Source organism: Hemicordylus capensis, chromosome 2 (genome assembly GCF_027244095.1).
Source record: "Hemicordylus capensis ecotype Gifberg chromosome 2, rHemCap1.1.pri, whole genome shotgun sequence".
NCBI classification, from domain to species: domain Eukaryota; kingdom Metazoa; phylum Chordata; class Lepidosauria; order Squamata; family Cordylidae; genus Hemicordylus; species Hemicordylus capensis.
The window spans coordinates 52,763,695-52,778,448 of record NC_069658.1 but is presented as its reverse complement, the minus strand read 5'-3'; the positions used below and the strand labels follow the sequence as shown (position 1 = coordinate 52,778,448).

At 40.9% G+C, this 14,754-nt stretch overlaps 1 protein-coding gene across 16 annotated transcripts in view; it reads left to right on the top strand.

Moving 5' to 3' along the window:
- The window catches only part of SSBP2 (single stranded DNA binding protein 2), a 210,574-nt gene that overhangs the window by 152,390 nt on the left and 43,430 nt on the right, over positions 1–14,754 (top strand). For 3 of the 16 annotated variants that reach the window (XM_053288736.1, XM_053288734.1, XM_053288732.1), the window contains one exon: positions 11,185–11,268. The exons of the other annotated variants lie outside the window; for them this stretch is intronic. In XM_053288736.1, coding sequence (XP_053144711.1) covers positions 11,185–11,268 — 84 coding nt within the window. Of the gene's footprint in view, positions 1–11,184; positions 11,269–14,754 lie in introns of those variants that run through there. 16 annotated transcript variants of the gene reach the window in all.

Genomic DNA, 14,754 nt, shown 5'->3' with positions numbered 1-14,754 from the left:
ATGTAAAAATAATTAATAATAATAATAATAAGTAGGCTATTGCTATGTTGTTACTGATGCAGCTGGTGTAGTTTACAAGGCTTAAGGCAAAGTGTTTTATTTTGTGATTTAAGATTTTAAGTTGAACATAGTATGTTCATAAAGCAAGTTTAATGACATTTTAATGACTGGCTATAAAATGAACTTAAAATATGGACCTATTCTATTTGATGATGGGGCTGTAGCTCAGTGGAAGAGCATCTGCTTGGCATATAGAAGGTCCCATGTTCAATCCCTGGCATCTCCAGGTACGACTGGGAAAAACTCCTGCTTGAAACTTTGGAGAGTTGCTGCCAGTTAGTGTCACTGTAGACAATACTGAGTTAGATGGACCAATGGTCTAGGAACATAGGATAAGTCCTTAGTATAAAGCTGAGTCTGACCATTAGCATAAGTCTGAGTCTGACCATTGGTCCAGAGAGCCAGCATGGTGTAGTGGTTAGGGTGCTGGACTAGGACCGGGGAGACCTGAGTTCAAATCCCCATTCAGCAATGATACTTGCTGGGTGACTCTGGGTCAGTCACTTCTCTCACAGCCTAACCTACTTCACAGGGTTGTTGTGAGGAGAAACGTAAGTCTGTAGTACACCGCTCTGAGCTCCTTGGAGGAAGAGCGGGATATAAATCACCATCATCATCATTTAGTTCAGTATTGTCTACACAGACTGGCAGCAGCTTCTCCAAGGTTGTAGGCGCAGGAGTCTCTCTCAGCTAGAATTGCCATATTCAAGCTTCCCAAATCCATGTGGCTTAATTTGCATATTATACAAATTACACGGCAACTAATTTGCATTTTATTTGTTTGACAGGTTTGTATACTTTCCCCTCCTTCTCTCCCCCCCATGTGATCGGATCCAGAGTAAAATCTGGGCAGAGCATTTGAAATCCATGTAAATCCGGGTGGAATTCAGCAGCAGGGTGGAGGAGCCAAAATCCAGGGGCTACCCTAAATTCCGGGGACATGGCAAAGCTATTATCAGCCCTACCTGGCAGATGCCAGGGGAGGGAACTTGGAACCTTCTGCATGCAAGCATGTGGATGCTCTTCCCAGAGTGGCCCAATCCCCTGAGGGGAATATCTTACAGTGCTCACACATGTCTCCCATTCAGATGCAAACCAGGGTGGACTCTGCTTAGCAAAGGCGACAGTTCATGCTTGCTACCCCAAGACCAGCTCTCCTTCCCAGTCTGAGCTGCCTATGTTCCTATGTCATGCTACAACACAATCTGCCCTGCCAAGAATCAGCCAAATTTATGTTCCTGGTGCCCCCCGCCCCCAAACTGCATCAACCTAAAATCCATATGTAGCTGAATTGGCCAGAGATTCCTTCCCTAGCTCCCCGCTTGAGTAGTTCTAGAAAGCTTGTAGATGTACAAGGAGCATGACCAGCAAGCAGTGCAATTTCTTCTTTCATTTGGCTGGCAGAATGAAATTATTATAAAACCCAACAGTTGCAGAAGACAATCAACTTGAAATCAACTTGAATCAGTTTCCAAATGTTGTTCCTCTTTGCTGTAGTATCTTACATAATTGTCATGTATATAGATGAACAGATTACATGAAGCCAGAATATCGGTGACTAGGTGTTATGTCGTGGCCAGTATGAATATAGCTCTAAGAATTAAAAATAACTTGCTGGCCCGGCACCAAACATCTGCACCCTAGATCTCCCAGTCTCTGACCCCTCCCCTTGGCTCCTGCTCTTTCTTGGCAGCAGCTACCCACCTCAACCTGTCTCCTGCCTTCTCTCTCCTCGCCGTAGTCGCCTTCCCTCCTCCATCACCCTCCTGCTCTTCCTCAGCAGCAGCTACCCACCTCAGCACGTCTCCTGCCTTCTCTCTCCTCACCCTCCCTCCTCTACCGCCCTCCTGCTCTTTCTTGGCTGAGTGCAGGTGAAGCATTTAATCCCCCGACACTGGGAATTGCCATGAAGTTGCTCGCTGCCCCTGAGATGCCCACTTCGGCCACCACCATCATGCTGCCCCAACTCACTCTTACCACGCATGTGCTTAGTGCTGCATGGGCGCAGCTTGCCATGTATGACCTTAGTGTAATATAGATAGATATATACGAATCTGGAAAGGCACTCAAAGCAAGTTCCTCTAATCTAGTTCTGACTGAATTTTCTTTCTCTGTTAAAATAGAAAAAATATAATCCTTGAAAAAAATGAAATGAATGTTGCAAAGTCAAATTTCATGTACTGTCCTATGGAGAAGGGAAAGGAACAGTTGATCCTGAGAGCTTGAAGAAATGCTAATATTAAGCTATTGTTAGAGAGGATGAGAGTTAAACATATAAGCAATCACCTAGTATTCATATTGGGAAGGACTAAATGCATGACAAGCATGGGTGATGGTTGTGGGTTTGTTTTTCTTTGCCTTTGCCCTGTCTCTTGCAACTAAAATAGGTGCCCAGTGACTTGATTCAAAAACCATTATTAGAAGGATGATGAGTTTGCATTTGTTTGCCATATGGGTTTGGAAATGAATGTAGTCTGAAAAGACCTCAAGGAAAGCGGAGGGGGAGGGGAGTGCTTGAACTTATTTTGAGAAGTTCTTCTGAATGAGGGATCTTGCTGTTGTGAAAAAAGTTTTTATTTTTATGTAAAGACCCTTCGTGACAGAGCCTAATTTTTTTTAAAAAAAGATGTGTGTGCAGGCTTTTTAAAGCAAGCTGTGTATGTAGGCATAATCATGGCTTTCCAGATTTTTTATGGCAAGTCTCCTGTTCAGCAAGGGCAGATTGGAGAGAAATGCTATGATGACTTCAGGAAAATTTGATTAATACTGATTTCAGCCATGTTCCCACATTGTTAGATCTACTGTCTTCTTCAAGCCTTCTACTCTTCTACTCTTAAGGAAATACAATTTCAGCAACTGCTCGATCATTTCAAAGCACTATCAAATTGTATTTATTGTATTTATTCATGTAGACATAATTTGCTATGTCCCAAAGACAATGGATAGCTGACATTATATGAAAAATGGCCAAAGTTCAAACGAGCCTTTTATGCCCTCACCACAGTGGCATGCACTTGGTGCAGCTCAAATGCATGTGTAACTGGAGCTATACCCACTTGCCTAATTCAAATGAAGTATTTGTGACAGGAAAAGCTTCAAACAAAGCTATGACTGCTTGTGCAGTTCCCTTACGGATGCATACTCAGCTACTTCAGATTATGTTCTTTACAATGTGAATGTAAAAAGCTTCTTGACTTCTGAGCTCCAGATGGCAACTTCAACAAGTGAGAAGTGAATTGATGAAAGGATGTCTACAATTGTTGGTGGCAGTGATGTAATTTTTCAGAAAATTATGAATCAGAAATTTTTTCTGATGCACTGAATAGCTTGTGATCTCATTTGGCATTATATGTCATAAGCAAAACTTTAAAAAGTGCCCCAAGTTAATTTTTTCTCCAGTATAAGTATCTCAACAGTGTTCCTAATAGTTTTTAATATTCAATATTTGAACTGAAATATTGAATGTGGCTTAAACGTTAAAACAAATTCAAAATGGAAATTAACTTTTATAACGATTCTAATAAAAATAAAGGCAATACACAATAGTGCTTTTCATATACTTTTCCAGCCTCCACAACTCAACAAAAGAAATGTGATAATTGCTTGTTCACTAAATGTAAAATTAAAACTAATCACAATTTTAATTTTGCTTTTGCTTGCAATTGTAGATGGAATAAGAATGTTTAGCTTTGTCTGTGCAAGTCAAAATGAAACCAATTAGGTGTTGGGTTAGCTTATTATGTGCATTTAATTTTGTTCCCCTCTCCATATCACCCCTGCTATTTAAATTTACTTTACATTGTTAGTGCATGTGCACTAAGCTTGGACTGCTATGGCACAATTAGAAGGCCTGAGATTAGCACACACATACAAAAGGCTGTGCTGGAAGGAGTGGTTGCCTACCCTCTATTCTCTGTAGAGATTCAATTTGCCTTGGTAACACATCCAGTCCCCCACCTGCACACAAGAAACCCTGTATGCTTTGATGGGGATTGCAAATAGGCATATGACACGTGCTTTGAGGTGTGGAAGGGAGATGTACTTTTTCTCTTATGGAACTGTACTATTTAGACGGCACATGAGGTTCACTTGTTGGAAAGAGATCCTTGGTCAAAATTGCCCTGCACTTGGAAGCTGACATGTTGCAGAAAAGGTTTGGCCTTCTTCTTAGCATGTTAGCCTTCCATGTGTAGATAGACTGTGATATCAGATAGTGATTCCATGTGTGCTTTCTAAAGTGGTACAGTCCCATGAAGTATTAAACTGTGCTACCCCTAAATGCTTGAATTGGCTCTAAGAAAAGTGACTAGAAGAATTTAAAACTTTAGGTTACTTAAAGCAGCAGCATTTTTAATATCCCAAGCTGATTATGGAGAGCTAGTCTACATTTTTAATATAAATTTGAAGAAATCATTTTAAGAATATAAGATCAGCCCTGCTGGATCATGCCCAAAGCCTATCTAGTCCAGCATCCTATTTCACACAGTGGCTGACCAGATGCCTCTGAGAATCCCATAGGCAAGAGGTGAGGGTGTACCCTCACTCTTGTTGTTGCTGCCCTGCAACTGCTATTTAGAGGCATCTTGCTTCTGAGGCTGGAGGCAGCCACCAGACCAGATAGCCACTAGACTAGTAGCCTGTCCTCCATGAATTTGTCTAAACCCCTTCTAAAGCCATCCAAGCTAGTGGCCATCACCACATCCCATGGTATTGAATTCTATAGATTAATTATACACTGTGTGAAAAAGTACTTCCTTTTGTTGGCCATAAATTTCCTGGCCTTCAGTTTCATGGGATGACCCCGGTTCTAGTGTTGTGAGAGAGGGAGAAAGAAGTATTCTCACCAGAAACTCTTAAATATGTTTGCATAGCACAAATATATATCAAACTGCAATAACTTAAAATTACTGGAGAAAGTGCAGAAGAGGGTTAAATAAGATGATCAGGGCCTGGAGCACCTTCCTTATGAGTCTTTTTAGTTTGGAAAAGAGGCAACTATGGGGAGACATGATAGAGATGTATAAAATTATGTATGGAGTAGAGAGAGTAGACAAAGAGAAATGTTTCCATAATGTTCCGAATTGCCAGTTGTTTGTGAATGTTGGCTTCTTGTTTGCCACTACAAACCACCAAAAATCTACTTTTGAGGTAGACTTCTGGACCCCAGTGCTGTAAATGATGCCCACAAGCTTGGCAGAAATGTCGTCTGCATGCTACAACAAGGCTGGTTGACAGTAAAACATCCATTATATCAATTGAAAATATTTTTTGCTTATATCGGAAATAGGATGTTAGGAATTGGCAACATTTCCAGGCAGTGGTGCACCTAGGTAATTTTGGAGGCTACTGGACACACACACTGGACACCCTAGTTAAGCATCATCAATACCACATGCAGAGATTTCTAGAGAGAGGCAAAGCAATTTATTCAGCATCATAGCAACCACAGTCAAGCCTTCGGAAACATCTGAAATTCACAATTATTCAACACACACAAAAATCTGGGGTGGTGAGGGAGAGCTGATCTTGCAGTAGTGAGCAATATTTGTCCCTTGTCCATTTGCTAAGTAGGGTTTGCCATGGTTTGCATTTGGATGGGTGACTACCAGTGTTCCATGTAAAAGGGAATTTCCCCTGATATTTTTTAAAGATACTTTTTAAAAGTTTTTAAAAACACATGTATTCACCCAAGCTTTTTAACTAGACCTGTGGTTTTAAATTGTTTTAAAGTTTTAATTTCTGTTTTAATTTGTTTATGTTGCTGTAAGCCACCCAGAGAAAGAAGTTTGGAGTGGTGTACTAATAAATAATTTAAATGCTGGTGACTACAGTTCCTAACATCCTAAGCTGCAATGGTCTGGCTGAAGTCAACAACAGCTTCGATTTGCATCAATTTCATCCCTTGTAAAACCCATCCAATTTCCACAGGAGTAAACAAAAGTTCAAGAAAAGGAGCACAAGGGTGTGGGAAAGATCTTTACGGGGTTGGAGGAGACAGATCTGGCTAAGTGGATAGAGGTGCTGTGGGCTGTTGTTGCTTGCAAGCCAAGGAAAACTTTGAAACAGGGGGGAGGCTAAATTTGCAGCTTGCAGACGATCCGGGAAGACTCTGGTTTGCCTCTTCCCACCCCCACTCCTTCTTTTGCATGTGGCGCCCTTTCTGCTCTCCAGCTGTGTTGTCCTGATCCTTCTCCACTTTCCATTCCACATGTGTTTGTTCTACTATGCTGCCCCCCACTTCTTCTCCCCATTCCCACTTCAAGGGCTGCTATGATGACAGCTCAGGATCTGCTGCTCTCTCCTGCTGCAAGCTGTGCAAGCCCCAGCAGATGCTGGCAAACAAACAATTCATTAGTTCCTAGTACCTACATTACAGGTTTTTCAGGCAGAGAAGCATGGGAAAGTCCTGCTTGAAACTGAGTCCGGTTTGGGTATTCAAAAGGGGAGGCTGTAGCTGTAGCTGACTTGGCTTGTGCCTCAGGCCAGCACGGTGCTGCATCACTCCCCAAGAATAAAGTGTTTCTCCCTGCTGATCCCCCACCATATTATTTTCCCTTCTTCCCTTGATTCTGCAGTGAGCAGCGTCCATGTGCCCGCTCATGGAGGGGCTGCCCCAAAGCAAGCAGAGGCCAGCAACATGAGCTTGGGTGGGTGGAGGCTTTCCCCGAATGATAAACAAACTTTATTTCTCTGGGTTTGAGGACTGGCTGTTTTTTACTCATCCCCTGGTTTTCCCTGCCTGCTGCTCAGTCAGAACTTAGACTGCTGTTGAGGTCAGTGCCCAATGTCCAGTTGGAGCAGCAGCTGCAAGGAGATGGTGGCAAAGAATTTGAAACCCTTCTCACAGCAGCAGTGGTACCCCCGAGTGTGCATCCCTTGAACCTTGCCCTGCTCATGGCTCACCCACGCCTGCCTGCGAGGGGGTGTTGCTCCTGCTGCCAAGCTTGATGGGGGCCAGCAAGGCACAGAGGAGCTGCCCATTTGGGGTGTCCAAAGCATTGCTTGGATGTTCCAATCTCTTCCTACCCCATCTCTCTTCCTTCCCAGGCCATGTGCTGGAAGAGAGATCATCGTCAGGGGCTGCTGGTGGGACCCCTGCTGCAGCATGTCTTTCCTGCCTTGTGTTGTTGTACTTGTTGTTGCCTGCAAGTAAGCGCATGGCCACCCAGCTCCCACAGATAGCCACCCGTGGTGGCAGCCTCATCCCTACCAACGGCATGGTGCTGCCACTTAGTCTGGACCCCCCACCCCCACCCCGAGCAGTCCAGATAGTCCCCCAAGGCAGAAGCACAGCCCTGCCCCCACTGGCAGTGCAGTTGCCGTCATTTGGAAGCCCTCTGACTCTGAGAGCACTTCATGGCCACCCCAAGGCCCATGCACAAAGCCAGCTGCGTGGGTGAGGCAGAGCGGGAATAGTGTAGGGACATTTGAATGCCAGGTGAACACATGGCCACCCACACATACGGCTGCCACCAGTTCAGTTGCAGTCACTGGTAGAGCGGGCATGCTGCCATGGAGGAACATGATCTAGGCCCCCAGCCGACCTTTGGAGGCCCCCCTTTGGTGGAGGACCAGACTTCGGTCCGAAGGTCCAGTGGAAAGAGCACCACTGTTTCCAGGCAAAATATTAATGTTGCCTCTGTGGTTTTACCAGATGTTTTCATGCACTATCTCTGCTGGAGTCTTTTTAATCTTTATGTATGTTCTTCTATATTATACATGTTGTATAATAAACCAAAATTCTGTGTGTATTCAGAAGAGCTTATAGAACTCTTTTGTATGTGTTTTAGGGATAGGTTCATTCATATAAGAGGTAGAGAGAATCCCCTGATAACTTTGTAAAAAAAAAAAAGAAGAAGAAGATGTGCTAGTTTCCTTTCTCAATATTGATAAGAATGAGAGAGAGTGAGTTTATGTGAACAATTGGGGAGTCAAATATAATTTAGTCCCGGATGCTACCGTGACAATGACCACTAATAAGGATGCCCTCAAGAGCAAGGAAAGAAATTAATTTATTAAAGTATCTGTGGTGTAAATTCGCTAAATATATTTGACATTTTTTTATGTCCCATTGCTTAACTTGGAAAGTTCTGAAGAATATTCCTTGGGTTTTCCAAGTAAAAGTGATTGCATCACAAATGTTTCAACATTTTTAAAAATTATAGGAATTGGGAAATTGGGATTTTTATAGCAAGTTGTAGTCTTCAATTTGGTGAATGTTGGAATTTGTGTCTTTACAGAAATGCAGTTGACATTACGATATAGCAGCTATTAATATTCACATTTTAGATTACTTTCCCTAGATAAGAAAGTCAAGATATAAGATATAACATCTGCTATAGACAGTCTCCTTTCAGAATCTAGTAAGGTAACAAAGACACTAGAGAATCAATTTTTTTTAGTGCTGGAATATGCCTACATGCCTACATTCCTAACAGTTTTATTGTAGTAGTCCAGCTATTAAGGTTGCTCATGGTCTTTTTCCATATAGCAGTCTCAGGCTCAACTATGTAATTCATGTTACTGTGATATGCTGTAACTTTTCCTTGAAGTAAGCCTGCTCTTAATCAGGTATCCAGTGGAGAATGTAGTATTCGTTAGGCACCTTATTAGGGCTTGGTCCTAAAAGGCAGGATATAAATATTTTAACTAGAGAAGTGTAAATAAGTTTTTCCTGCATTACTTACTTTGTGTTAATATGTTTGTTTGTTTGTTTGTTTATTCATTCTTCATTCTGTACCCACCCTGGCAAAGTGATTTTGGCTCATGAAAACTTTCACTTCAATAAATATATTAGACTTTAAGGTGCTATAGACATTCTAGTTTTGCTGCAGCTGACTAAGTTCCCCTGGAATTTACAACTCCTATATGTTCACGTGTGTTTAAATAAAACATTTCTGTCCCATATTTATATGACAAGGACATCCAAGGCAGTCAGCCATAAAATGCATAATCAAAGCAAGACAAGCAACTGACCCCATCCCTTAGTAGTCTTTCCCCCTGTAAACACAAGTAAAACTGAATTAGCCCTGCCTAGCAGTAACAACAGTAGAAAAGATGACACCACTGTCTGTGTGTCTGTCATCTGCATCCTGTTGGATATTATTTTTGGAATCACATTTTAACAGTTGCTTAAAACTTGAACCAAGCATTCATTAGGCAAAAAACTGATAAGAGTGTGCATCTCAAAATCATTACCAGCAAATACATTCTTCCCTTCTAAAATAGTGTTGATAGAATTACAGCATTGTTAAGGCAAAAGTAGTGTTTGTGTTCTATAATAAAATATTGAGATGCATTTTCATGACACCCTACTGCTACCATGTGGCGTTGTAGTGAGTAAGTGAAAGTGAAAACCACTTTCTCACTGCTAATGACTAACCTGTAAACTCATTTTCATTCTCAGCTGTATGGATACTACTTTCCCATTCTTGGCATCTGCAAGTTGAGTCCTTAATCTGCTCCCCACCCCCCACCCCAATCAGTTGAGCAGCATTGATGTAATCACTTTCCTTTCATTAGTGCGTCCTGTGATAGAAAACTTACAAATCAGTTTTTTGTGTGTGGGACTGTGGTGATTTCTGCCTCTCCTTACTTCTCACTATTTTCAAAGTCCTATTGTTTTCTAGACTGCTTAATTGCCCTTAGAACATATGCAACTGTCTTTATTTTACTAATTAAATGATTTTTAAAACATTGTTAAGGAATCTAACGATCTGATACAAAGTAGTGTTTTGCTTGTACCAAAGCACAGCTTGGAAATCATTTAAGAAAATTAAAATTGTTTAACATTTCTGAAGGATCTGTTCTCAAATCAGTTGTGCTGCTGTATCCTGAAACAGTGGGAACATAACATCATGTTTTGGGATGATGTTGGTTTAGATGTTCATTCAGCCCATCAGAAAATTCAACAAAAGTTGAATCGGTAGCTTTGCTCCTTTTGCTTTGATTGTAGAAATTGAAGCAATTCATTGAGTGAGTGAGTGCCATCAAGTCGATGTTGACTCTTAGTGACCACATAGATTCTCTCCAGGATGATCTGTCTTCAGCTTGACCTTTTAGGTCTCTTAGTGGTACATTCATTGCTGTCATAATCGAGTCCATCCACCTTGCTGCTAGTCATCTTCTTCTTCTCTTTCCTTCAACTTTTCCCAGCATTATGGACTTCTCAAGGGAGCTGGGTCTTCACATAATGTGTCCAAAGTATGATATTTTGAGTTTGGTCATTTGAGCCTTGAGTGCCTTCGAGTGCCTCAGAGCAATTCATAGGAAAATAAAAAGCATAACTTGTTATTCCAACCCCCTTTTGGACTGGTTTGTTGTTTTTTTGCGGGGGGGGGGGGGGTTCATAAAATTTAACTGTTCTGAAACTGAAGGTAATGCTTTTATACCTCAATGAAAATTTAAAGCAAGAATGGACTTGTTATGCAAAGTAAAGTAAGATACGTTGGTTTCAATTCTGTATATTTATATACAGTCTGAAAATATTTTTATATTTGGTTAAGGTTGGGAGTAAATGTCTAGACAGCTAAACTAAGGAAAAATGCTCAGATTGCTGACATAGTCTTCCACCCCTTCTTGACCCTTTAACATATTTTATATCAAATTTTTAATGTTTTGCTATGAATTAAACTTTTTTATCTTCCATGAAACATATTCAAGAAATTTGATAAGTAGAATTCAAGTTCATTCTCCCTACCAATCAAATCCTAAATGTTTGTATCCAGCATCACTGTAATGCTTTTGCAGTACCAGTATTTCAACATGCTTTGCTTTGTCTGACTGTTGTATGTTCTGTCCTAATCCATAGTACAATATGTCTTGCTAGTGCAAGCCTGCAAATGCAGTTAAAGTGTTTATAGGCACCTAGTCTGTAAGGTTTACTAAATTCTTTTTAGTGGACTAGTAATTTTTATCACATTTTGGACTGAAATTGTAAAGTACTCAGAATGGTGCTGATATGCTGCATTGCAGAGGGTAGTATGTTGACCTTCATAGGAGCTGATCACCCAAGTTTCAGGTAATGTTTCATCCCTGAAGGATGTGGGAAGGTTGGAATAAAATAGGGAAAGGAGCATAGAAAAGAATGTGTCTAATCTTTCCCCCAATTTTATTAATCCATAGGGGCCTGCAGGTTCACAGCCTTCACCCCATGCACAGCCCCCCACTCACAACCCCAGCAATCCCACGATGGGACCTCATGGTCAGGTAGGAGGGTATACAAAAGCACCCATCTGAAACACCTTACGTGCAACTGCCATTACAATGATAGTTTGCTCATTTCAAATTTATCATTTAACTTTCCTTCTCCACCTAAAGTGGTTCATATTTTGAACCAGATGCTCAGTAGTATTCATTTTTCAGTAGTTTTTCAATAATACATTGACCACACTACTCCCTGCCCCCCCTTTCCCCATATTCTCACCATCTACTTAATAAATTATGTGGTATTGTTCATTTGTCTACTTGTGTGAGTAGTTACTTTTCCAACACTCTTGTACTTTATAACGGCAATTTTGGCATACATTGTGGGCAAGCTATTTTGCCATTACTGTTCCCCAAATATACTCCTACGTGTCTTTTTCATACATGCTTTCCCACTTTTTGTCTGGTTCTGTAGGTTTCTGAACATAGTATAGTTCACCTGCTTTGGACCAAAGATTACTAATTTTAAACCATTATTTCCAAACTGTGAATATGAAATAGATGCTCTTCAGCTATTAAAGATTATGCTTGCCAAAACATTTGATGCCAAAATGTTGGTAAATCATTCCAAATGTTTCCATACACTATGCAAAATGTATTTTTGTGGCATCATTTACTTCCTTTCAAATAATCCCAGAGAATGAGGTTTTTCTTGAGTGCATACCAGTTACCTATCTATGTTGCTTGTTTTGCGGGAGAAGAGTGGACCTGTTGTTTGGGGCCACTGTGAGCAAAGCAAATGGGCATTTTAGAATTATGCCATTTTTTCAGTTCTTTGCAGTGTAAATAATTCTGAGATGAAAATGGTAGAGAGCAAGGCATTTTGGGGGCTAAAAGCTCTGTTTTCATCATTTTTAACAGATTAAACTTGGCAGCTTGCTACAGTTTCAACAATTCAGACTTCTTTGTTCTCCAACTGTGTTTGAAAATACAGGTGTCATGGTACACCAATAATCTTAAATCTGGTATAACAGCAAGGCCATTTGCATTTATCATCCATCTACCTCTTTGATATAGTATAATATTTCTATGTGCTGTGTGTGAGGCTATATATCAAGGCTAGTTTAATGTTCTCAACATTGCTTGCTTGAAGTTGTAGCACAGAGGTTGGCAACTATGTAGAGTCCAGCACCATGGCTGTGAGTGGTGTACTACCTAGAGCAGCTGTGTCTTTCATCTGATCCCTTGTGTACTTAAAAAGCACCATACAAGCATAATAATTTGACCAGGTTCAGATGTAACCGTAAACCATGGTTTCATGTTGTTAGTAATCATTTATGATTTATTTTCTATGTAAACCATTTTGAGAACTTTTGTTGCAAAGCAGTATACAAAAATTCGTAGTAGTACTCTTGGGCTCATATGCTCACCCTCCTTCCACTTTGTGTGCAAGATGAAGAAATATGCTGTTTCTAGTCCTAATTTGAAAGAAATTGAGATTTGCCATTGCATCTGAACCTAGCAAATTATGCTTTGTTCTAACCACAGTTAATGAACAAGCCAGGCCTCCTTTGCAATTTAACTCTGGTTTATAAACCATGATGTGAAAAACTTTGAAGTAGGGTTCATATCCTGGCTTGTAATCCAGAGTTAACAACTGTTCCTGGTTTTGCACAAGCACGGAGCTCTGATTTAATAAGCCAGGATGTTGAGTGGCGCATGAGGTAAAGAGAAAGGGGGAGGAGGAAGGACACAGACTTGGCTTGCATTCCTAATTGATAGATCATGGTTTATTGATCATGTGAACTGGTCTGATAGCAAATCATGGTTTGTTTAAACCAGAAATTCAAGCAGCACATTTCTTCCTTCTATATGTAAAGGGGAGGGAAGCACGCATGCTTAAGTCTTCTAACATTAAACCATGATTTAGCATTACATCAGAACCTGTCCTTTATCCCCAGCTAATTACAAGTGGAAAGTACAGGAAGGCCTTGGACTGTGGGTCAGATTACCCTGTGGTCAGCTGGTGACAAATTGGTCAATGGGCCAGATTTGTATGAACTGAATTTTGCTTATTGATTGGTAGTTGCAACAAATGGTTGTCATGTGGAATACAAGAACTATTTAGAAAACGTTTACTCTCTACACTTGAACAATTTTAAGAATTGAGTTTAGCATATAGTTGGGTTAAACTCAGCATTTAGGAAAAACTGTTTGGAACACTGAGCTAATCTGGCAGATAAGGTCTGCTCTGCCAGTCCTGAGAATTTGGGGTGGTGACAGTATTTCTGGATCTTGAATATTGGTTGCATCAGTTATTCAGTTATAAAGCTCAGTTCTTGATGATATCATGAATTACATACCTTTTATTTGCACATCCAGTATGTCAGCTTTTAAACTATGGTAATCTTCATAAAATATAGTTATTCAGGGTGTGTGTGTGTGTGTGTGTGTGTGTGTGTGTGTGTGTGTGTATGATTTAAACATTTGTATGTTACTCTCTAGAATTGTATAGAATTAATGCGCTAAATATTGCTATAATTGTGTGAGTTCCTGAAACTGGGATACTGTACAACAAATAAATGCAAATATAATTATTAGGTTCGCTGTTGTAATAGAAGATAGTCTTGCAGAAGTGCAAGCCATTGTAGCTGGAATTGCTTGCAGAGCTGAATCTTTGTGAGTTCAGTTTTCATGTTGAAATTTATATGTTCAATGAGGGAGAACATTTCATTGAACAGCTAAGCAAACTGCATGAAAATCAAGCATGTTTCCCTGCTTTTCATTCCAAGTCCTGGATACGAATCATAGCTGAGATAGAGCTATGATGCAGTAGTCCCCGAGGGAACAGTGCAGTTTTTACACTAGCCCTCAGGGCACAGCTCAGGGAAGCAGCTGAGTCTTGCAAGCAAGGAATTTGTGCAGTTCCTTAATTTATCTGACCAAGCTCAGGAAAACTCCCAGCATGATCTAGCTAAAATTTAGGCAAGATTACTTTATACTCTTTGTCAAGTCTGCCTATAGTCATATGACTGGGTAGGAATGCTTACAGACCATATGGGCCGGTTCTCACAATCCAGCTATATTAGTTATGCCCCCAAATGTCTGGCAGTGGAGAGAGGAGACAGCGAATGCACTCCTGATTCCCAGGCATCTCTGTAGTGGGAAGTGATCATGTGGGCAGAGTCCATTGTGGTTTCTTGACACACACTATTGACATTGGCCACCCTGATTCATATCTAAGATTGTCTATGTTGGTTGCCTGCAGTGAGCCAACACAGTGGACTCCTCCCACATCCTGATCACTCTCAGGTCCTTTGCACCACTCAAATGACTGGGAACCAGGAGTATGTGTGCCTCCGCCTCTATCTACTGCCAGCATTCAACAACATAACTGAGCCAGATCCTGAAAACCAGCCTCTATAAAGGGACTGTGCTTATGCTTTGGCTTGAAGCGCAAGATCATCCCCGATTCCTGTGATGAGTATATGCAGAAAGTTACCTTCCCATATAATGACCACATGTTGGTGGTTCTGATCTTAGCTAGGA